Below are 21,866 nucleotides of genomic sequence, written 5' to 3' on the forward strand. Positions count from 1 at the left end.
GCATCTTGTGATGACAGAAATTTTAAAAAAGGGCTCATGCAAGGATAACGGTACACCCACAGAGCACAGGAGCCAGCCTGAAGGACCTCCAGAACTGGAGCAATTTACACGATAAAATTAGTGACGAGACCAGTCTATACACTACAAAGAGCACCCAAGGGCCCACACTGAAATAAATAATTGAAAATGTAAACAGAGGAAAAGAGACAGCTCTGCCTCACAGAAGAATTCCGCTTAATACATGCAGAAGGAACGATGGAGAAATAGAAAAGCACCATCTGAACACTCTAGTAATGACCGCTGCAGGCAAGCTTCAGCAATGGGATGCTAAAGCTGACAGGCAGAAGTTTGAGAGAAATGGAATATTTGCACAGCCTCAAAGTGTCTCCTCCAAGGAAGGCTCGTATTTTTTTTTTTAATTATAAGTGGAAAAACAGCAAGCTTACTATGGAGGAAGCAGATAGCCCAGTAACCAAGTGACCAAGGCCAACATCACCAATACCATGACATACTGACGTCCATATTGCCCTAATACAACACGCTGAAAAGGACATATATCTGTGTTCTTTTTAAAAACTGTAAATGCTCAGCCTAGTTATAAGGAATCTTTAGAAAAAAAAATCAGGTGGAGGGGCAAAACAACTGAGGAGCAGTTTCTTGTTTTTATTTTTTTCTTAGATGATAATGATATTATTGAGATATAACCCATGATGGGTAAGCTAGGTTGGTTTCCAACTGTCCATCCTCCTGCCTCAGCCTGTGAAATGTTGGAATTGGGGGGGTGAGTCACCACACCTCGCTTTGGCCTGTACTTTTTAAAAACTGTTAAGACAGGGTCTAGAGAGATGGCTCAGAGGTTAAGTCTTCTTTCAGAGAACTTAGATTCAGTTCCCAAAACCCACATGGTGGCTCACAACCATCTATAACCCCAGTTCAAGGGATCCCATGCCCTCCTCTGACCTCCACAGGCGCCAGGAACATACATGGTGCATATACACACATGCAGGGAAAACCTCCATATACATTTATTCTTAAAGTGTTAAGATAAGAAAGGATGGGCTGGAGAGATGGCCCAGTGGGTAACAGCACCAACTGCTCTTCTAGAGGACCCAGGTTCAATTCCCAGCACCCACATGGCAGCTCACAACTGTCTGTAACTCCAGTTCCAGGGGACCCGACACCCACACAGACACATAAGCAAGTAAGACACCAATGCACATAAAATAAAAATAAATAAAATTTTTTCAAGAGGAAAGGACAAGTAAAGATATAGAATCCATCACAGATTAGAGGATATTAAAGAAATATGATGGCTAAATATGATGGACTATCTTAAATGTGATCCTGGAAGAAAAAAAGGCCATGAGTGCAAAATCTAGTAAAACTTGACATTGGGTCTTCGCTGTGGAGAGCAGTGCTGCGTCAGCTTTTTAGCTGAGATCTATACTCTGATTCCACAAGGCAAGTAGAAGAAACCAGGGAAAGGATCAGGCGTTTTTGTATTATCTTCAACTTCTCTGTAAGTGTTTCCCTCCCCCCCCAAAAAATAAAAAGGGTTTCTAAAAAGGGACACTACTGAAAACTAGCAGACACTGCAGCAACAATGATACAAGAACAAGATGTTATTTTTTTTTTTTAAGGTGCAAAAAGACATCCTAGAAACTTAAAGTACGGTGGTAAAATGTAAAGCTTGATAGAACGATTAGAACACAAAACTGAGAGATGGCCAGACTAGAGTAGAGATGTGGAGAACCAGAAAGGAGGAGGAATAGGAAAGAGAGAGGAATGGAATGAAGAAGGGAGGGGAGCAGAAGCAGGGAGGGTAGAAGAGGAGGGGATGGGAGGAAGAGAGGTGTCTGAGTTAAGGGTTCTCAAAGAACAAAATAATGAAAGGATAAAAAGAATGAGAGAAAACAGTAAAAGAAACCGGTCAAGAAAACTTCCCACCAATGGGGCTGTGGTGGCGTACACCTTTAATTTAGGTGGATCTGTGAGTTCGAGGCCAGCCAGGTCTAGAGAATTAAGTTCCAAGATAGTCAGGGCTACACAGAGATACTGTGTCTTTAAACCTCCCCACCCCCAAAATTTCTTTTTAAAGGAAAAGAAAAGAAAACTTCAAAAAAGTGAAGGGCAGGAGCATGTAATTTTCAAGTGTCCACTGAGTGGAAAGTAAACGCCATACAGGCAAGTGCAGGATTGTTTGAACTCTGGGCAGAGGGAAAAATCTTATGTTTTTTTGGTTAAAGAAACAAAACAAAACAGGTCATATACAACAGGTCAAGACTCTGAATGCTTTGAAACTCTGTGTCAAGAGGCTGGACTCCAAGCCGCCTCTGATTCCTGTGAGGTGCAGAGGGTCAGGAAAGCTGAGATCCGCAAGCCAAGAGCCATGTTCCCAGGAACCTTTCTCAGGAAGGCAATGAAAATGTCCTCTGCCAGACAAAGGAAAAAAAAAATCAAGGAAGAAGAGGCCACAGGACTCAGGAGGGAGGGGACTTGTTCCAGAGAGGTTATGAAAATCCCAGAGACAAGCCCTGAGAGTGAGTGTTGTGGAGAGTCAGTTCAGAAAGGAGTCAGTGTTCACCGGAGCAAACTGGACGGCCCCAGACAGGAACTTTTTGTCTTGTGAATGGAACCTAGAAGCTTGAATGAGACGAGGGTCAGGCACAATAGCGGGAGTCTGAGGCAGAATAAAATACAGGTTCAAAGCAATTAAGAAGCAAAAACCCCGACAGCTGTCATCTCTAGAAAACAACTAAAAATTGTATGTGCTGTGATATACAGCATCTGACAGGTCAGGACAAGGTCAGCAGTGAGTTCAAATCTAACTGTATCACATGATGACCCTGGAGGGCTAGGACCAGGGCTGGAGATGGGGCGAGTTCTCCTCTCCCACAGTAGGGTGCCCTGTGGATAATGCCTAAAACTGAACAGCCATGCAGAAGCGACGTAACTATGTCATTCTGAGATTCCGAGCCTCTGGGGAGTTGGAAATGCAGTGGGGGGGGAGGAGGGGATGGGGAAGGAGGAGATTGGGGGCTGCTGTGCTAACACAGCCGGCCCGGTGTAACCACTACTTTAAGGCAGGCGCCTTGTAATGAAGACTTAAAAACCCTAAATTTTAAAACCCATCTAGAAATGTCAGGGGAGTGGAGAAGGCAGAGAAGCAGAGGGAAGAAGGGCAAATAATATAGGTAGAAAGATCAGAGACAGGAAACTACTTTGACCACTGTTTAGGCCTCAGGACAGGGGCAACAAAAGAGGAGGAGCTAACTGTTCCCCCCAGCCTGAAAGTGAAGGCAACTTGAGATTTTGATTCTCTGATCCGCAGATACAGACTAGGCTTGGCAGACCGAAACAGCAATTTAAGTGTTTGTGGCCTCTGTCCTGGGGTTCCTTCGCTACATTTCCCCCGAAGTTGGAAGTAATCAGAACGGGGGAGCAGCCACAAGAGCGGTCTGGCAGATAATGCCACCCATCTCAGGGGCAGTGCCAAGGAAGGCTGGAGACTCCGGGTCTCCAATTGCCGGAGCTTATACCAAAGTCAAGGGGCCCATCTTCTATGGACTCATAGGCACTCCTGCCTGGGAAGGGCTGGGAGAAGAGTGGCTGTCTGGGAGGCGGGGCTGAGTAGACCGTCCATTTGTTAACTCTCACGGCCTTTGTGGAATGCAAACTGTGTAATTTATAAGGTATGCACAAACTCACCATCCCTCAGCTCTTTGGCTTTTTACTCAAGGGACAAGGTGGGAGCCCAGGTCCTGAGACAGGAGGACCAGGATGTGGCCTGTACTGGTACACCTCAGGCCAAATTCAGGTTCAGAAGAGCAGTTTGGGAAACTCAGAGCACTGGGCTCTTCAGCCGGTGGCATGCTGGACCCAACCCCACTGGGTGGGCTCAGTTCTCCCAGCGGACCACGTGTTTCAAAGGAAAGACAACACACTCTAGAGCCCCATCACTGTCTTAGCCTCTATGAGGCCTGGGGACTCCCATGCCCTTGTATGCTTTGGTGGCACCACAGCCCCTCCCAGGACCCTCCACAGCTGCTGGTGCCCCAGGATGTTGGCATTGCCAGAAATAGTAACCCTTTCACATCACATGTTCACTGGTACTTCATGAGGAGTTCAAGGTAGCTGGAACTCCCCTGAGTCAGCCCTTTGGCCACGTATGACCTTTTAAAAACTTAATTATGATTTGTGGGTGTGTTCATTCATGTATGAGAGCACAAGTGCATGTATGCCAAGACATATGTATAGGACTAAGAGGACAACCCGGGCATCAGTCCTCACCTTCCATCTTGTTCAAGCTATTGTCTCTTTGTTCTTCATTGCTGGGTAAGCCAGGCTCGTTGGCCAGTGATCCCCCCCAGGATTCTCCTGTCTCTGCATTCAGTCTCCCTGAGGTCACACACCCTCCCTGAGATCCCTGCACACAGATTTTCCGTGGGCTCTGAGACTTCAACCTCAGCTCTCTATGCACTGAGCTATCTTCCCGGCCCTGACCCTTTCATAGTTCCGAGATGATTTTCTACGGAGGCTCTCTGGGTATGGGGGTTATGTCCTACCCACGAAGCCAACCTGAAGTGGGAGGTGGAGGCAGCCCATTCAGCTTCCTGGGAACCTCCAGTCTGCTCCCCAAAGAGCTGTAGTCTGAGGGGTAAACTGTGCAGGGCCCCAGGGGTCCTAATCAGAAATAGAAGATGTCAGTGAGTTTTCAGGGCCCGGCTTCCCGTCCACCCCCAAGTAGGCTCCAGACCTTACTGCCTCCTTCCCCTAGTAGCTCCTCCGCCACTTAGCCATGGAGACAATTTACATAATGCACTGAATATGAGCACAATAATGGCTGGAAAGCAGGGTGCCCGTTAGTGGCTCCCCTAGTGGATCCTAGGGAAAGAAAATACCTGCTCCCACACCACTGCCTCCTCCCTCATGGAGCTGTCCTGTAAGGCTGCTGGGAAGCAGGGCCTCTAAGTGCTCAGCAGCTGCCAAGAAGAGTCTAGAAAGGACGCATCTGGCCCGAGACAGGGACTGGAGCAACCTCAAGACAAAGCTGCACACTGGAGGAAATTTCCAAAGTGCTCAAGTTTGGAACACAAATCCACCCAGCCATGCTCCCGAAGTCCACACCCCTGCTGGGCCCAGGCCCCGCACGCTGATCCTTCCTGGAAGAGGCCATTTCTCCAGGCAGGAAGCTTTAGCTAGGCTGCCATGGAGCCAGGCTGCAGCTGCCCAGGAGGCGGTCACGTTCAAACACAAAGGCAACGATGGAAGGGGGAGAATACATAAAAATTACTGGCATGGTAATTGCTTTTTATATAAATGTTCCTTTTAAAAGTTTTCCCCAGTGGTAAAGTCCCTCTTTAAAAAGAATAAATTCACTGCACACCAATTTATTCCACGCCTATAGATGGAGCATAATGAAAGCTCTTCCGTCAACACCTGATCAAGAGGCAAGTGGTTGCCTCTTGACCCAGCTACCCAGTCTGACTGTGCAATGATGCGGTGGAGTACTGAGGTGGGGCTGGGGGTCTTTGAGGAATGAGGGCAGGGGGTAGCATTGAGTCCAGACGGTAGGACTCTGGTACAGAGCTCACCATTGTCTCGGGAGCTGTGCTGGAATGGGAGGTGCAGAGCCGAGCCGAGCAGCTACAGCCGCTGGAGGTAGAGGAGGGAGAGTGGGCAGTTCGAGGGCCCTCATTTCGTGGGGACAGGATAGCATAGGCGTTAATGCAGGGAAAGCATGAGGGGCTACTAGGGCTGACCGAAGAACAGCCCAGCAATGCCTGCAGGCTCGAGAGCTCTCTACCCACATCAGGAGGCACAGAACCTGTGCCCTCTGACCAGCCACGGCTCCATGGGCACAAGGTCCAGCCTTTGTACTGGATTAAGGACAGAACGAACCACCCCGCACAAGGTCCACGATCTCCACTGTGGGGTCAATTCATCCTGTGCACAGACAAACAGCTGATGGCGTCCCGTCCCACTGCAGGGAAACGCACATGGTATGGGGGGGGGGATGACTTGGGGAAACCGCGTGTGTAATGTGTGTTCCTCATCCCCAGCTGAGATTTCTCAGCTTGGATAACGAAGCCGTTAAGTCGTTCTCACCTGCTTAGGTGGCAGAGCTCTTGGCATCTGCCTCCTCCAGTCCCACCCTGCCCTGTGCGTGCCTGCACACAGGCAGCTCTCGGAGCCACACACTGAGCCACAGGCACCCTCTTGCCTGGTCACGCATGCCCTGTGGAGTGCGTGCAGGCGTGGCCACGCCCTTCTGTGGACACGCGAACACTCATTTGCCCATGCCTCCCTTGTAGCGCCTCTTCAATATGAGCACACACGCGTGCTCGCACTCCCGCTTCAGCCTCACGCACATTTTATCCTCTCCTGTGCACAAGCCCAGGAGCCACGTGTGCCAATTTCAGCATGAAGGCGCTGTCTCTCAGTGAGTCACCTAATGGCCTTCCTGGTTGTTCAGGTGGATTCTGGAAGGCCTGGACAAAACTCTGCCCTCTGCCCACGGTTTCTGTACTCCATGTGATGGAATCACAAGACTGGGCCTCCCAGAGGGGCCTGGCAGCCTCTGTATACATTAAAGATGCAAAGGCTGATGGGAGTGGGAAGTCCTAGCCACCAGGGGCCTTGGCCTTGATCTAGAGGGCTTCCTGGAAGAGGAGAGCTGCGATCTGGGTTTCAATCTGCAGAGAGGTGGGGAAGGTGGATGAGGAAGACTAGCCAGCAGATTTAAAAGAAGTCCAGTGAGGGTAAGGGCACAGGGCAACTGGGGGGCCCAAAGGCTGAAGTAAAGCCTCCTGCTACCTCTGCTCAGAGCTTCTACCCTAGCTAAGACTTCACACCACTCCAGAACGGCCCATACTCCCTGGCTTCAGCCAGATGCCAGTGCATCTGGGAGCCAGCTCTTCTCTAGGTTGCCTCACCCAGCCCACGCCCTCTATTTCCTCATAGAAAGGAATCAGGGATCCTGTATGTAGATAGCGTTCTGGCAGCCCCATACAGGCTTTTCTCTCCCAGAGCAGCCAGCACTGACTTCCCTTCCCTCACGTAGGGGCTAGATGGTATCCTTAGCTTTGTGGGACATTCAGAGCCCCAAAATGCCTCCTTCTCAACTTTTAGGTGTCTACCTTTGCCACGACCTGATCATCTGTTGTCACAGCCATGTGGTGCCCACACGAATAGCATCATATACTACAGCCATGTATGTGCACAGCCTGTTTCTTATCCTGCTCTGCGAGTGCCCGAGGCGAGGCACCCAAGCCTAAGTGCCAGTCATGTGGTTATCCAGCTTATGAAAAGCCAAGGATAGACAAGGACAGGGCCTTAGGGGTCTACTCAGGATCCAGCTACTTGAGTCTCCTCCCTCTGTGTGAAATAATAGGTTAGCCAGCCTTTGGAATCACCAGGTCCCAGGGCTAGGAGAAACGTGAAGGGAAGACCAAGTGGCTTCGTTACTTTCTCCAGCCACGGCATCTCTATCTCTACACATGTAGACAGGACAGCTGTACTCAGGAAAGGTGGGGAGAGGACACCTCCATTTTCAGCCTGGTAGTGGGAAACGCTGCCTGTGCTGCCCATGGGGCTGGCTGTGGTTTGTCAAAACCAATTACTTCTCTGCTTCTGCCAAGTGCTTGGGGCTCCATGAATCTGAGTCAAGTGTCGCCATGGCTGCCACTGATCCAGCAATGGATAAGAAGGGGAGCAGGGAGGAATACAGACTGGGTCAACTGTCCCCCATGGCTCAAGATGGAAGCCCACTAGGCCCTCCATCCCATCCCCCCTCTCCCACCCTGAATCACCAGGACCAGCCTTTGGCTCTAGACTCAGAGATGGCTGCGGGAGCTGGGGGATGACAGCAGAGCCCCCAGCTACTTTCATAAGCTACAAGAGCTGGGACTTCATAGAAGCTGGGCCCTGTTGTCCTGCCACGAAGCTGGCTTCTCTGGGGATCTCAGAGGAAAGCCCATCTTCCCCAGATCATTCTTCCCACGTATGTGCAATGTTGAGAAGTGCCTTGCTTTATAGATAGGCATCGGGTAGGCGCTCCTTCTTGGCAGTCATCTCCAAAATTCCTGAGACAATAGAACTGAGGGGTCTTCACTTCAGGGAAGAGCTGTCTAGCTGGAAAGGTTTTGCTCGTGTCTTCCAAGAGTACCTCTTTCTTAAGACGAGGGACTCTGAGATCCCTGGAGCTTCTACCTAAAGAACCCCTCCCTGATCCCAGTAGTGGCCTGACCCACCGGCCTCCCCATTTCTGGGAGTAGCCCTGAGCTTGGTGGCTTTCCTAGTATAGACGAGGGTCGTCCCCTACTCTATACTAAGCAAGATGCCATACTCTTTTTATAGGGCTCAAGAGACAAGCGGGTAACTTGCTGGCTAACCGGATAAATCAAGTCTTCTGGGATGTAAGGGCCCTTTGCCTTAACTTCCACTCTTTCCTTCCCATGCTGTCTCTGCATTTGGCTCCCTAGACTTTTGGTTAAGAAAGCCACTATCCTTCATTTGCTCATAGATGCTATTTATTCCAGCCCTACCCAAGCCTGGTGGCCGTCTGCTTTTCTCAGTAAAATGTCTCCGAAATACGTCATGATCAGCTGGGATGAGAAAACCGATTTTCAAAATCTGGGGTTGAGCTAAGCAGAGAAGACAGTCTGATGTCTGATTTCTTTTTATTTTTTTTAAATCTGTGACCAACCCTTGGAACTGCAATCATTTTGTTCGAGAGATATAGAAGAAGAATGACATCCCGTGCTTTTAGAGCTCTCCCTTACCTCTCCTTGTCTCTTCTCCCTTGAGACTCCTATTTCTCCCATGAAGACAGAACTGCTTGGATCCTCATTTCTTATGTAGGAGGACATGCCCCAAGTCCCAGAGTAAAAATCCAGCCCTGTCATTCCCTCCCACATTATCCTCCAGTTGCGGCTCATGGCATAGGCCCTAGGCTCAATCCCACATCTGATTCAGTGTGAGCCCAGGGCAGCATCTGCCTTCAGCAGACACAGAGCACCTAACATGTCTCTCCCACTCCAAGCTATTCCTCATGCCCTCAAGCTGACCTTGGGTGTGTAACTTCTTGTCAAGAGCTTGAAGCCAGGGGGCCCTGTGCTTATACCTATATCACCGACTGACTCCATCTAAGAATTTTCTTCTAGACCCCTCAGTGTGTATGGACGCTCCAGAAACCTTGGTAGTACCTTCCTGCAGAGATGTCCAAAATCCTAGAAGTCATCTATCAAGGACCCCTGCCTCAGCCCTTCGCTGCTGAGACTCCAGGGCTGAAGGGCAGGTGTGTGTGCCCAGGCCCCTTCTGGTTTTTCCTATCACTGTATCTTCCACCTGCGGAGACAGTTCTGACACAGCGCCCTCACAGTTTCAGAAGAAGGTTAGAGGGGAGGGTTGGGGCTGGGGGAGGAGCTGAGAAAGGTACCTGGGCCTGCCCAGCCTCCTGGAAGCCAGACTTGCAGGAGCTGCCAGGGTTGCTGGTGCTTGCGGCAGAGGTAAACAACAGGAGGGGGAAGTCCTACCTAGGGCAGGTGTCCTGGGGCAGCCACCCTCCACCCTACTTCCTGCATGCCCTCTTGGGTGTGTTGTGTGAAAGGATAGACCTTAGCCTGGCTGGCCCACAGGCAGCAGTTCCTGCCAGAGATGAAACAGCTTTTAGAAAAACTCCCCGAAAATGGAAATTTTTTTTCCATTAAGCCTCATTGGCGAGTCTGCATTTCAGGGGGGAGCAGAAGGGCAGCAACCATTTCCCACGTTAACAGAGCTCATCCCTACTCAGGAAAGCGTGCTCTAGACTTTATGGCCCCTGGGGAGGGGTGGGGCAGGTTGCCACACCAAAGGTGAGAAAGGGAAGGGAAGAGGTAGCGAGTAGGCTGGGCCGAGACAGGGCTTGGCCAGGCTCGGATGCACCCGCCTCTCTGTAAGCAATTATGCAGCGGCCTCATCACGTTTCAGACGCCCTCCCAGGAGCCCCCCCTCAGCCCCATGCATCCCCGCTGGGTGCCGAGCAAGAGGACCATATGGAGGGAATAATAAGACAATTAACTTTCCATTAAAGAATAATATATGTGGGTTTTTAGGGAGGCAAGCGACAGCAATCCCTACCCAGCGGCATATTTCACACCCGAGCCCCTTACCACCCGCCCCCGCTAGGACGCGCCTCACATCACCATCATCTGCGAAAGGAGAGAGGAGGGTGCCACCGGGCCCCAACGGGAGCAGGCAGCTGGATGGAGAGGTGGGTCTGCGTGAAGGGGTGGGGTCTTCGAGAGAGGTGAGGGCAGGGCCACTAGAATGATAATTGTTGTTGGGGGGCAGCTAGTGAGGCTCTGGGAGGGGATTTGTGGGGTTGCCTCGTCATCCCCCCGTAGACTCTTAGTGTACTGCACGCCTAGGGAGCCGTTTGCTGCCTGAAGCACATACTTTCAAAAGCACATACAAACCAGTGTCCTGATGGAAGGACCCACCCACGTGGGGCCAGGGGTCACAGTCTCGGCCGCTGCCTGGCCCTTCTGGACTGCTTCAACCCCCTGGCGCCTCCCTGCACCCAAGCGTCGTCCCTGTTCTTCTGTCCCGCCCCTCTACGTTTCTGAGGTTCCACGCCACTTCAGGGCACTGCCAACCTTGCCTTGCATGCCCAGCGCACACTCTCCTCAAACGGGGGACAGACCACATCTTCAGCAAACGGTAAAACCCGTGTGCAAGCATGCAGAGGTGCCAGCTGGGGAGGAGGTGAGGAGGAGGCGGGGAGGAGGCAGAGAGCCATTTCTCAAAGGCATCTACAGAGGACCCTGGATGTTTCCAGACTTTGGTCTGCTCCAATAGCCAGCTCCAGATGTGGCACTCGGCAAATATTAATTACACATTCCTGGGAGCGCTGAGCTGATGAGCGGGACGAATAGCCAGGGGCGGACAAGACAGAGCAGGACGGTGGCGTTGGTGCTGGTGTAGAAAAGCTATTTTTGGTTCTCATAAGAGGTTGAGGAGCCACAGACACCATAAGGCCTGAACTCAGCCGACTGTTTGGAGGATGTTAGTTGGGTGGGACCCACTAGGGGCTTAGCAGTTTAGGGAGCTGCTGTCTAAGCTGGTTTGTCTGCCTTGACACCCGCCCTCCAGCACCCGTGGCTGGCCGGTCTGAGCTCCAGGACAGGACTGGCTGTCGGAGATGAATGACCAGGACCTTGGTTTACCTCCTTAATGATAGGTCTCTGAGGATAACCAGTAAGCACGTAGCTGGACTAGGATCATCGTGCAGGGGAAGGCAGTTTGAGATAGAGGCAGGGCCGTGGGTATTTCTGCCCTGACCGGCAAGAGAGGGGCACGGAGTTGCACATGGGTGGTATGTTTCCAGAAGACACGCGGTGGTCCCCCGGACATGGCCATCTCAGTCTCAGGTCCCTGCTCCAAGCCAGCTCTGTGACAGCTTCCTCTCCTAGACCCAGTCAAAGGTCTTCTTCCCTGTGAGTATCTCAGGCCAGAAACCCAGCCCAGGCTGTACCTGATGTACCAGGTGTGCCTGATGGCGGCCTGTGCCTGATGGTGGCCCGTGCCTGATGGCGGCCCCATGCCTGATGGCAGTCTCTCCTGCTTTGCTTTGCACAAGGTCTCCAGAGTCGCTCTCCTTGTACCCTAGACATCCATTCAGAAGTGGGAATGTCCCTGACCTAGGCTTCAAAGAGGAGAGACCTGCCCTTCTCCTCAGCCTCCCCTTGCACCCCCACCCCCACCCCCACCCCGCACCTGATGAATTATTCATCTTGATATCCTCATTATGCAAATGAGCTCAGAGCCCAAGCATATGTTCCCTGCTCTCCCCCTAGGATGGGGACAATATGGTGCTGATGGGGGTGGGTGGAGAAAGGGCTCAGGAGACCTCGCTCGGCCCCATGGGTTGTGGAGGGGACAGACTGCTTAGAGTTCATACTTTCACCAACTGTACAAGGCACGCGGGCTCAAGGGCTGAAGCTGGGGGTGGGGCTATAGTACCCATGAGAGCACAGCTCAGGGGTGCCTGGCTGAAGTAAGGAAGCAGAGCTCATAGGTTGGCACCAGACTAGGTGCTGGCCTACAGTCAGATGAGGAAACGTGACGGGGTCATCACGGGAAGCCTCCTTACCCTGTGGTATGCCATGGTTTCTAACCTGTAAATGGGCCACAGTCTGCCCCCAGCCATGCCCCCCATGGGGTTGTGATAAGGTTGGGAGGAGGAAAATGCCAAGGCAAGGAAAACTCTCCCAAATGCCAGTGTCTGCAGTTTCTGCTCTCTTGCAGCTGCCAGCCCTTGAGGCTCCAAGCTACTGGGGGTGGGGCAGCCTCTAGGAGTAGGGCAGGCAAGGAGTGAAGAAGCCATGGAGGAGGCTCTCATCGCCCCAGTGGCAGGTGTTTGGGGGGCTCAGAATCAGCTCTGAGGAGGGGCAGCCCCAGGGGGGCCTAGGCTGTCAGCTCGGCAGCACTTGTGTGAGGGTCTGTGATAGCACTGGCGGCTGGGTCACAGCTCTGCACCAACCGTGATCCTGACGCGTCAGAGCCAAACACAAGCAGGTTACACCGGCCCTCACACGGGCATTGGAAGAAAAGGAGTGAGGGCCAGGGTCGGATGTGAACAGGAGCCGGGGGGGGGGGGGGGAGCTCCCTGGCTAGGTCATTCCTGCTCCCACAGATTTGCTCTCTTCCTCTAGAGCTGTCCACCTGTCCCCTCCCCCATGGACATGTCTTGGCAGAATATTCTGTGCCGAGAAGCTGTCCCAGAGCTGTCAGCAAGAAGAGGCTGAGGAAGCAGGTGAGAAAAACTGGAGCAGGACAGAGCCACGGAGAGCTGGCAGCCATGAGCAGCGGAGGGATTGCCAAGAGAAACGGACGCTGGGTCAGCATTTCTTCGCCCACCTGCCATACCACACACATCCCTGCCCAGGTCCCCACAGCCTTAGGTATCCCCTGTGCACTCAGGGGGAGAGAAATAGCCAGAGGACGGGCTGGAGCAGGAGTCAGAAGCCCCAGCTCTGCCACAAGCCAGCTGCAGCCGCTTGTTCACTGTTGGGCTGGTTGAAAGTCAGAGGCGATACGCTCACATTCCACCCAAGGGGGGAGAAAATTGCCCTAGGAAAGCAAAACGACCAGTGAAGACAATCCTAATGATTTCCAGGGGGCGTGGGGAGGTATGATTGGCTTTTTCGTTGCTATCCTCGCCACCTCGTCATCCAGGCAAACCTCCCAGCTAAGGAGGAGGATCAGAGGGACCCAGGTCTCTCAAAGGTGCATACTACAGGTTTGCTGAGTCCGGTCCCCACCATCCCGGAGGCTCACTGGTCCAGACAGGTCCACATCTCATGCATGTAGTGTACATTATGTTTTCATGAATGAATGTTCTGGGCTGCTCATAAATGCAGAATCCTGGAGGTTCTTAACTGGTGCACCCAGTGCCCCGCAGGGAACTTGGAAAAGCATGCGCTGCAAGTTCCAGGGACCTACCATTCCTCCATGAACCCACACAGTTGCACTTGGCAGTGCCCACTTATAGCCTGGTTAGTGCAGAATGCTATTCCTGAGCCTAAATTGACTCCTGTTCCGGAACAGCTTTTCCTACAGTGCCTTCTCTGTGGCGGCTTCCAAGTGCAGCTGAGTCATTGAGAGTTCACAGGAAGAGTAGGATGGGGGCTACTGCGGTTCAGGCCCAGCACCAGGAGAGGGAGGCTGCAGAAGCCTGGGTGATTTCAGGGGGAACGTTGAGCAAGCTGGTCGCTCGGATGTTCAGACTCGGATGCTCCTCCTCACCATGATGCCCACTGATTAGCCATCTATGATTAGCATCGTTTATGCCGGGGACTACATCCATGAGCGATGTCATAGCCTCGTTCCAAGTCACCACTTCCTGGGCACCCAGAAGCTAACCCTGAGAAAGGGCTGAGGATGATCCTTGCCTGGCTCTGAGGGTGTATCTCCTGACCCTGGCACTGGCCAAGAAGGGTGACAATATTTACTAGACTTTCAATTGAACCCCCAATAGTAACTGTCTTCTCCACTGTTCCCAGGCCAACTATGGGAAGGAGATGTCCATTCATTCCTCTGCTTGGTTCTGGCCAGGACCTCTCTGTACAGAGCCCAGCAAAGAAGTCCTATCCTATTAGAGCCTCACACCCATTATTGTAAGAGCTTGGCTCTCTGAGCCTCCGCATCCCACATAAAGAGCTCAAGCCTGTAGCCTGACAGCAACACATTTTGCAGCCTTCTGGGGGTGACGAATGGCCTGCTCTTCACATCGCTATTTCAAACATTAACATAATCTCCCAGGATGAATGTGGTCGCTGGCGTCTAATCAATCACCCCTCCCGCACCTTGATCCCTCATTCCGACACTTAAAGTAGGCTTGCCCCTTCACAGAGACTATAGTGGCTGGAATGCCAGCCTCCCGCCCTCTTTCCTGGGTCTTGCTTGGTTTGGCCATACTGTTTACTGATGAGACATTTGGCTTCTGTGCACCCTGTAGCTGTGGCCCCTCAAGGGCCTGGGTTCCCACCCATGGCACTACTTCAAATACGGAGTTCACCAACCTTGAAAACTGAAAAGCCCCAACACCCTTCCAGGCACAAGGTTCATCAGACCGGGCCACCATTCCAACAGGTATCTGAAGAAGGTCAGACCAAGACCCCAAGGAGCACTTCTTGAGATCTAGCAGTACCTCACTATGCCAGGACCTCAACAATGCCACCTCCTCCTCACTCCTGCTGGGAAGAAGGTCCCTGCAGGAGAGGGAGGGCACCACCAGCCTTACCTCTCGGAGCTGCTGCACGCCTCCAAAAATCCGCATCACACCATCGATCTCCTGCTCCAGGCGCCGGGCCCAGTGCTGCATCCTGCGAGCCAGAGGAGAAAGAGACGTCAGGAGCGCCTGCCGGAGCTGCAGCTGCAGCACCCGATTCCCCAGCCACCCAGGGCCACCAGGACAGAGACTCACTCCACTCAATTTTCACCAGGGAAGGAACAGACACAAGGAACCAGAGTGAGCCTGTGATTTTTCCCTTTGAAGTCTGGCCTGGTGGCCTAGGCTTTCCTCACACTGACTGGTCGCCAGGGAGGAGAGGAGAGGGCATTGTGGATTCGCTGAGGGAGTTTTAAGCAGGCTGGAAGAAGCCTGCAGGGAGGCTATTGTTAACTCTGGAGACCAGTCCTCGAGGTAGCTGTTCTGAACATGGGGACTTCCAGACACCAGGGAGGACAGAGACATGAGAAAGCCAGGTGAAGTCTGAGGACAGGGAGGGGACACTGCTGTTACCTCCAACCCATTATGTAAACAGGAGGAGGTAGAGGTACCTATCTCCCCAGGCCTCACCTAAGCACCAGACACAGAGCACTTCCAACTCAGATGGCCCTTGCCTTTCTAGTTCCCTGGTAAGAGATGCTCATCAGAGAGCCAAGGCCAGATGCCCACCATGAGCCCACTCAGGGCTCCAGTACAGATCATCCAGTCCCTCTCTGGAGGTCTGGGAAGCAGAGGCTCTGAACTGCATGCCTGGACAAGCCTCCTGGACACTTGAGCCACCACAGGATCATTTAAAACCATCTCTGTGTCTCTCAGCTTCCTCTTCTGGAATGGGGAGGTAATTTGGGGCCATCCCTTAGAATGGCACAGGAAAACGTAAGACTAGGTGAGCCAAGGATGCTATAAGGGAATCTCTGTGAGTGGACAAGATGAACAGGTGTCTGTATGACCTGGTAACCTCAGACTTACATCCATTCTAGCATGCTGTAGACAAGGTTCGTCTAAGGAGCTCCCCAATTAGGGACCCACCACAGAAATGTAAAGAAGCCATGGGTTCACAGGACACAGTGGAGAAAAGATGTCAGAAAAGTTGCAACCGTCCCAACATCCATCTCAGGGCCAGCAACATCCCCTAAGGTCTCTTAGGGCCAGGACTCACTTCTGGCTCCTTGTCCCACATTCTTCCTTAGGCCTGTGCTAGGAGGGGGGGTTGGGCTCATGCCATTGTGTGTGCCCGGGTCGGTTGGCATGGGAACTCAGAGCAGGAGGCGGGTAGATCACTAATTGCAATTTGCCAAGCTGAATGTCAGGACTGTGATGGAAAAAAATCAACATCAAAAGAAAGAGGTATTAGCTTCAGCTTGTTGTGGGCTGAGCCACAGCCTGACTCCCCAACTCTGTTCCCCACCGTAGGAACAATCTAACCTCAAGTCGGTGTAGAGCCAGGCCGTGAGCCTCAGCCGCCAGCCTGGGGAGGGAAAGGTGCACCACGCAGAAGCACCGTCTCAGCCTGACCCCGTCCATCAGCACTGACAGCGCACAGACAGTGTGGCAGGTGGCTCTTTCATGATCCTGAGACGACAGAGCCTTGGGGGCTAACAACAGAGTCTCAGGCATTCCTCTTTCTGGGTAGAATGGGCAGGGTCAGGGACCCCTTAGCTCTGCCCTGACCTTAAACCTGACCTCAGCCATTCATTGGTTTACGAGACAAGATACCAATCATAATCCTATAGAATCTGATTCATGCAGAACTAGGATTCTACAGAAGGGCACCCACTGTGTGCTAAGTACAGTACCAGTACGTCCTGTGCCCTCTGGCTTCAATCTTCACAAAGGCAAACAAAATCCCCAAATCACAGAGGCGGAAGCTGAGACTCAAAGGGTTTAGTGACCTGTCTAAGGTCACTCATCTAGGAGAGGGTGGACACAGGGCTAATTACAGAAGTTCGCCTGCTGGAGTCGAAAGAACTGACACCACAAGAGTCAGCCATGAGCATCTCTTTCCAACTGGGCACATCACCTGCAGTGCTTGAAGTCAGCCACAGTGGGAACACTTACACCACAGGAATGGGCAAATGTTAGCAAGCACAGCCTCGCCCCGCCTCGCCCCGCCCCGCCCCGCCCCCACCCCAGCAACAAACTTACAAGCATTTTAAAAATCTTTGAGAATTTTTTTTTTTTTTACAATGTTTTCTGGTCATATCTATCCCCTCTACCTCTTTCCATATCCATCATCACCTACCAACTTCATGAACATTTATTTATTTATTTATTTATTTATTTATTTATTTATTTATTTTAGACAGGGTCTTACTATGTAGCTCTGGTTTCTATTTCCTGAGTATAGGGATTAAAGTTGTGTTCCACCAGCCTGGCTCCTTCTTTCTCTTTTCTTTCTTTCTATCCTTCTTTCTTATTCATTTATTCTTAAATAACCCACTGAGTCCCATTTGTGCTGCCCCTGCACTCCTAAGTGTGTCTGGCCATCTGCTGCAGTGTGGCCATCCTACCTAGGATCACACCTTTAGAGAAAATCCATTCTCCTTGCCCCAAAAGCCATCGACGGCTAATAGCCTTTCTCAAACTACAATATCTACCAATTCACCAATGATTCCACCTGGGTATGGACCTTGGCTAGTAGGAAGATAGGTCCTTGTTTCTGGAATCTCACAGATAAGTAAAAGACAATAAATTGGAAGAAGAGGCACCGATGCCAGGTTTTTACTTTGCTCAGACAACACATCATTAATATAATCACCATCATTTCATGGAAAAAGGCTATTTCAACACTAAAATAGTGTTTAGAAAGAAACAGATCTTAGGACAAAGTCAAATTCTTCCACAAGACATACCTACACACTTGCCCTCTCTCTCTCTCAGCAGTGGCTCTAGCCCTTAGTCTGGTATCCTGCGTCTCACAAGCAGACTGTAGGCCCTCAGATTGCTGCCTATCAGTATGCTAAGGAAAACAAGTTACTCTGACTCTTCACCTAAACCAAACCAAATCAGGAAGGCAATATCTGTGTCCTGGAGCTAAAAAGGACTTGACAGATAATCCATCTCATTGTCACACAGATATGACTTTGTGGGTTCTGGGGTTTGGCCAGTGGCCAGTGCTAGCTGGGAGGGGAGCTGCTCTACAGGACTGAGGAGGCTGATGAAGTGAGCATGCCTACAGCATTCCTGTCTAGAGGCTAGAAAAACCACACACTAAGCCAAGTTCAACCCTGACAGAGGCAGAGCTGGGCTTAATCTCACCAAAAGGCAGGGGGGCTCTGGAAGAACAAGAGACGCGTGAGAACGCACAGTTTCATTCACCCAGAGGTAATTGGATCAAATCCTGCTGGTGTAGGACTTGGATCCATGAGCCCATGCCCATGCCAATGCCCCCTGGCCACATAGTGCTGCCCACAGGTCATACTCCAACAAAGAGGTCTACCTGCTAGCGCCCAGATCCTAGGGATTTTCCATCCTCGTTGATGAAAATGACACTGCTTATCTCTAAGTGCTTGTAAGAGCCAAATTAACAAGGCAGCGAGGGGAGAGGGCGTCTGAAGGAGGAGGCCGTGCAGCTGGGCTGCAGCCCTTCGTGACCAGTGTGAGCCTGAGAGGATGGGGACTCTGCCTTGTCCTCCCACGTGCCTGACCTGGGGGGAAGCGAAGGCACTGCAGGGAAGAACGCCAAGACACCTGGTAAGATGGGGACAGGGCTGTACCACTTATGAAGAAGCCAGCTCCCTTAGGTCCATCTGCCCCTCCTTCCTGGACAAGGCAGCTCCTGAGAAGCCTCAGGGGAGAGGCTGCCACTGCCAGCTGTGCAGTCTTGGAGAGTTTTGTCCCCTTGGAACCTCAGCCTTCCCACCTGTCAACAAGGATAATAATAATTGTCTAAATATTGTAATGGGGGAGGAGTCTGGGGATATAACAGAGTTGGTAGAGTGTCTGCCTATGCCCCCACTTCAACCGAGTGCAGTGGCACATGTTCAAAATTACAGAACTCGGGAGGTGGAAGCAGGAAGATCTGAAGTTCAAGACCAGGCTCTAACATATCCACAGGGATACCCTGATAAGCAGTAATCATTAGGACAGTCTCCTAAGGGCTAGACATTTATCTTCTAGATCTAAGGGCCTACTGAGGGCATGGGAGGGGGCACAAAGGGCGATCGTGGGGTGTGTGGCACGTTGACTCAGCTCATTATGAAAGAAGCTGGCACATGGAGCTGTGGGATCTCAGGCCTCCATCTTGAGGACCAAGAGGAGTGGGGATGGAGGGAGGGACCGCCGTCGGCAAGAGGGCAAAGCCAACCATATGTGAGGCAGAGCTGGTGCCGTGGAGGCCTTTAGGAAACAGAACCATCCAGAGGCCCTCTGGAAGGCTGGGAGGCTCTAGCTCCAACCTCAGCTGGGGGCGTCCAGCTCAGAGGCCAGCAGCAAATGCTCACCCACAAGGAGAGGGCAGGAGAGAGGAAGGCATGGAGGAGGGGAGGAGGCAGGGAAAGGGACAGGGGGAAAAGAGAAAGAGCCCTGTGCAAATGCAGCAGCATAGATTAAACTGTTGTTGGTTGTTAATTTTATATGTGAAGTTGTTGATCAGAATGTGATTTAATTGTACAGTATAATCCAGGCTTTTGGAATAAATTATGCAGAAAACTCATCTATAATTAAACAAATCAAAAACCCAGAGACAGGTGACACTGCAGGTTCACCCTCAGAGGGCATGGGCAGCGTGGGCAGCTTGGACCCCTCAGAGGAACCAGAAAGAAAGGGAGGGAGGCAACTTCGCTCAAAAGCAGACACGGGCCCAGAAGAGGCCAAGGCCTGCTGGGAGCAAGGGACTCAGAGTTTGCCTCTGCAGGCCTTTCTCGCCATCTTTGGAGGCATTCCCCCCACCCATCAAAACTCCACTGCCCCTGCCAGGCAGCCTGTTTCACCAGGGGCTTCAACTCGGCAGAACAGCCATCATCTGGAAGAGCAAGGGGTGCACACTGGGGGCGGAACAGCGCATGGAGCAGGAGGGCAGGTGCTGGGACAGAGCTCCGCTGGAGCAGGCAAGGGTGTGAGGGAGCAGGCCCAGCTGAAGCTTCTGGTTGCCAAGGGCACAGCGAACCAAGCTGGGCACTGGTAATGGCCCCAGGTCTCTTGCTTCTCTTGTGACAGGCTGGACAATTATTCTCCCAGCTTTGGGGGAGGCGACAATTTAAAATAAAGTGCTATTCAATTATTCTGATTATATTTCAATTGGCCTGCCACCTCCACCTCATCTCCTTCACAGGCTTCTGAAAGAGAGAAAGACAGGGCAGGGGAGGGAGTAGGAGATGGAAAGACAGACCACAGATTCCTGGAGAGCCCAAGCCAGGCTGATCAGGCCTGAGGGGAGAAAAGCTGATGGCATTCAGGGAGTCCATTGCTCCATGCTGGCCAGGGGAGGTATGCTTCCCCAGTGGCATTAGGAGCTCTAATAGCAACTGTGAGCGACCTCCCCTCCCCTAGGCTCCAACCCTCTTCCAGCAGCAGAAAGCTCAAGGCTGTCCTCAAGAATCATGGCATCCTCAGGCCGACCTCCCCAGGGCATCCTTTCTGACCATGTGTGTAGATGTTCTGTTGTGCCTGAATGCCTAAGTCCAGCCCCTGCGATTCCTAACTCTTCAGCCAGATGTGTGCTTTCGGGTTTTGCCATCTGGAAAATGAAGATTAAACTGGCTATCCTGTCCACCTCCCAGGCCCAAAGAGTAGGCAGGTGGAAGTTCGCCTTGTGTAAGGAACTCCAGCAAGGACAGCTAGTCCACATACTCATGAGCAGACCAGTCTTTTTGACTGCAAGGCCATCTTCCCACCTTCCAGTCTCCCTCAGGCGGGCCTCCAGGAGGGCTGCACCCTCTCTATGTCCTGTTTCTGAAAAGAGAAGGGACTGCAGGGGCCATTTGCAGCCTTCCTTCTACTGGGCTCCTGAAGTTTTCAAAGCTCAGCGCTGGAGAAGGGCCCCACCCCAATCTGATGAGTCTCTCACGGATGACAAAGCTGGCAGAGGACAACAGTCTAAGTGACTGGTTCTCCAGGAGCCAGGTGGGTGAAGGAAGCCTTCAAGGATGGTAAGGCCAGAGACGTAGCATATAGCACACACCTCCAGGGAACGAGGCCAGAGCAAGACGGGGGTGGGGGTGGGGCATCACGCATGCTGGACTTCCCATCTTACACCCCCCCCACACCAAATGCACAATCAGATAAACTGAGGACTCAAAGGGAGAACTAGGCACCATCAACCTATCTGTGACTCAAGGGGACCTTCAGAGTGGGGTTCGGGAAGAATCTTCCTAGCGCCCCCCCCGGCCTATGCAGCCCATTTGTCACTGGGGACTCACAGACCCCAGGAAATTGGCAGAGGCTAGCGCTGCGGATGCTGGAATTAGTACAAATCTACCGCCTCATCTACTCGTCTACGTGCGTCTTGGGACCCTGCCCAAATACTGCTCCTTAATGAGGTTATTAATTATGGGGCTGTCCCTTCCTTTTCTTTGCTGAAAAAGAACTTTTCCTTCTAATTGGTGCTTGGCTGGGAGGCAGCAAACTTGTACCCTGACCCTCCCCCACACACCCCTCCCCACACTAATAGTCTTTTGGCTTTAATTAGGGTACTGGGTCCACCCAATATTTACTCATAACAGCCTGCTGGGGGGTGGGGGAGGGACAAAGAATCAAGGGCTGGAGTCCGGGGGTCTCGTCACTCAGGGATGGGAGAGAGGTGGCCCACTTGGCCCAGAGAGATGTGAGGAGATCCGGGGTCACAGAGCAAATGACCACAGTACCCTATCTCACCACCAACAGGGAGGACACTGGTACACAAGCAGGGAGGACTGAGAAACAGTTAGGGATGGTGCCGTCGGTCTATCTGAGTCTCGCCTCTGTTTCCCCCAGGTTTCCGCTATGGAGGTATGAACCACTCCCTCGGATCTGGATGGAGCTTTCTAGCAACACCGAGAGACCCCCTAAGGTTGGGCGGCTCGAGCATCCAGGGGAGCAAATTCCATTCAGTAGCTACTGCACTAGTGGGAGAGGGTCTGGAGAAGGCACGGGGGGGGGGGGGGGGGAGAAGGAA

The 21,866-nt window shown here is 52.1% G+C and overlaps 1 protein-coding gene across 7 annotated transcripts in view; it reads right to left on the reverse strand.

The window, feature by feature from the left end:
- Nucleotides 1-21,866, reverse strand: part of Cacna2d2 (calcium voltage-gated channel auxiliary subunit alpha2delta 2) — a 127,535-nt gene that overhangs the window by 87,381 nt on the left and 18,288 nt on the right. For all 7 annotated transcript variants that reach the window (XM_060385320.1, XM_060385319.1, XM_060385324.1 and 4 more), the window contains exon 2: nt 14,786-14,867. In XM_060385320.1, coding sequence (XP_060241303.1) covers nt 14,786-14,867 — 82 coding nt within the window. The remainder of the gene's footprint in view (nt 1-14,785; nt 14,868-21,866) is intronic.

Source organism: Meriones unguiculatus, chromosome 6 (assembly GCF_030254825.1).
Source record: "Meriones unguiculatus strain TT.TT164.6M chromosome 6, Bangor_MerUng_6.1, whole genome shotgun sequence".
In the NCBI taxonomy this organism is placed as follows: Eukaryota; Metazoa; Chordata; class Mammalia; order Rodentia; family Muridae; genus Meriones; species Meriones unguiculatus.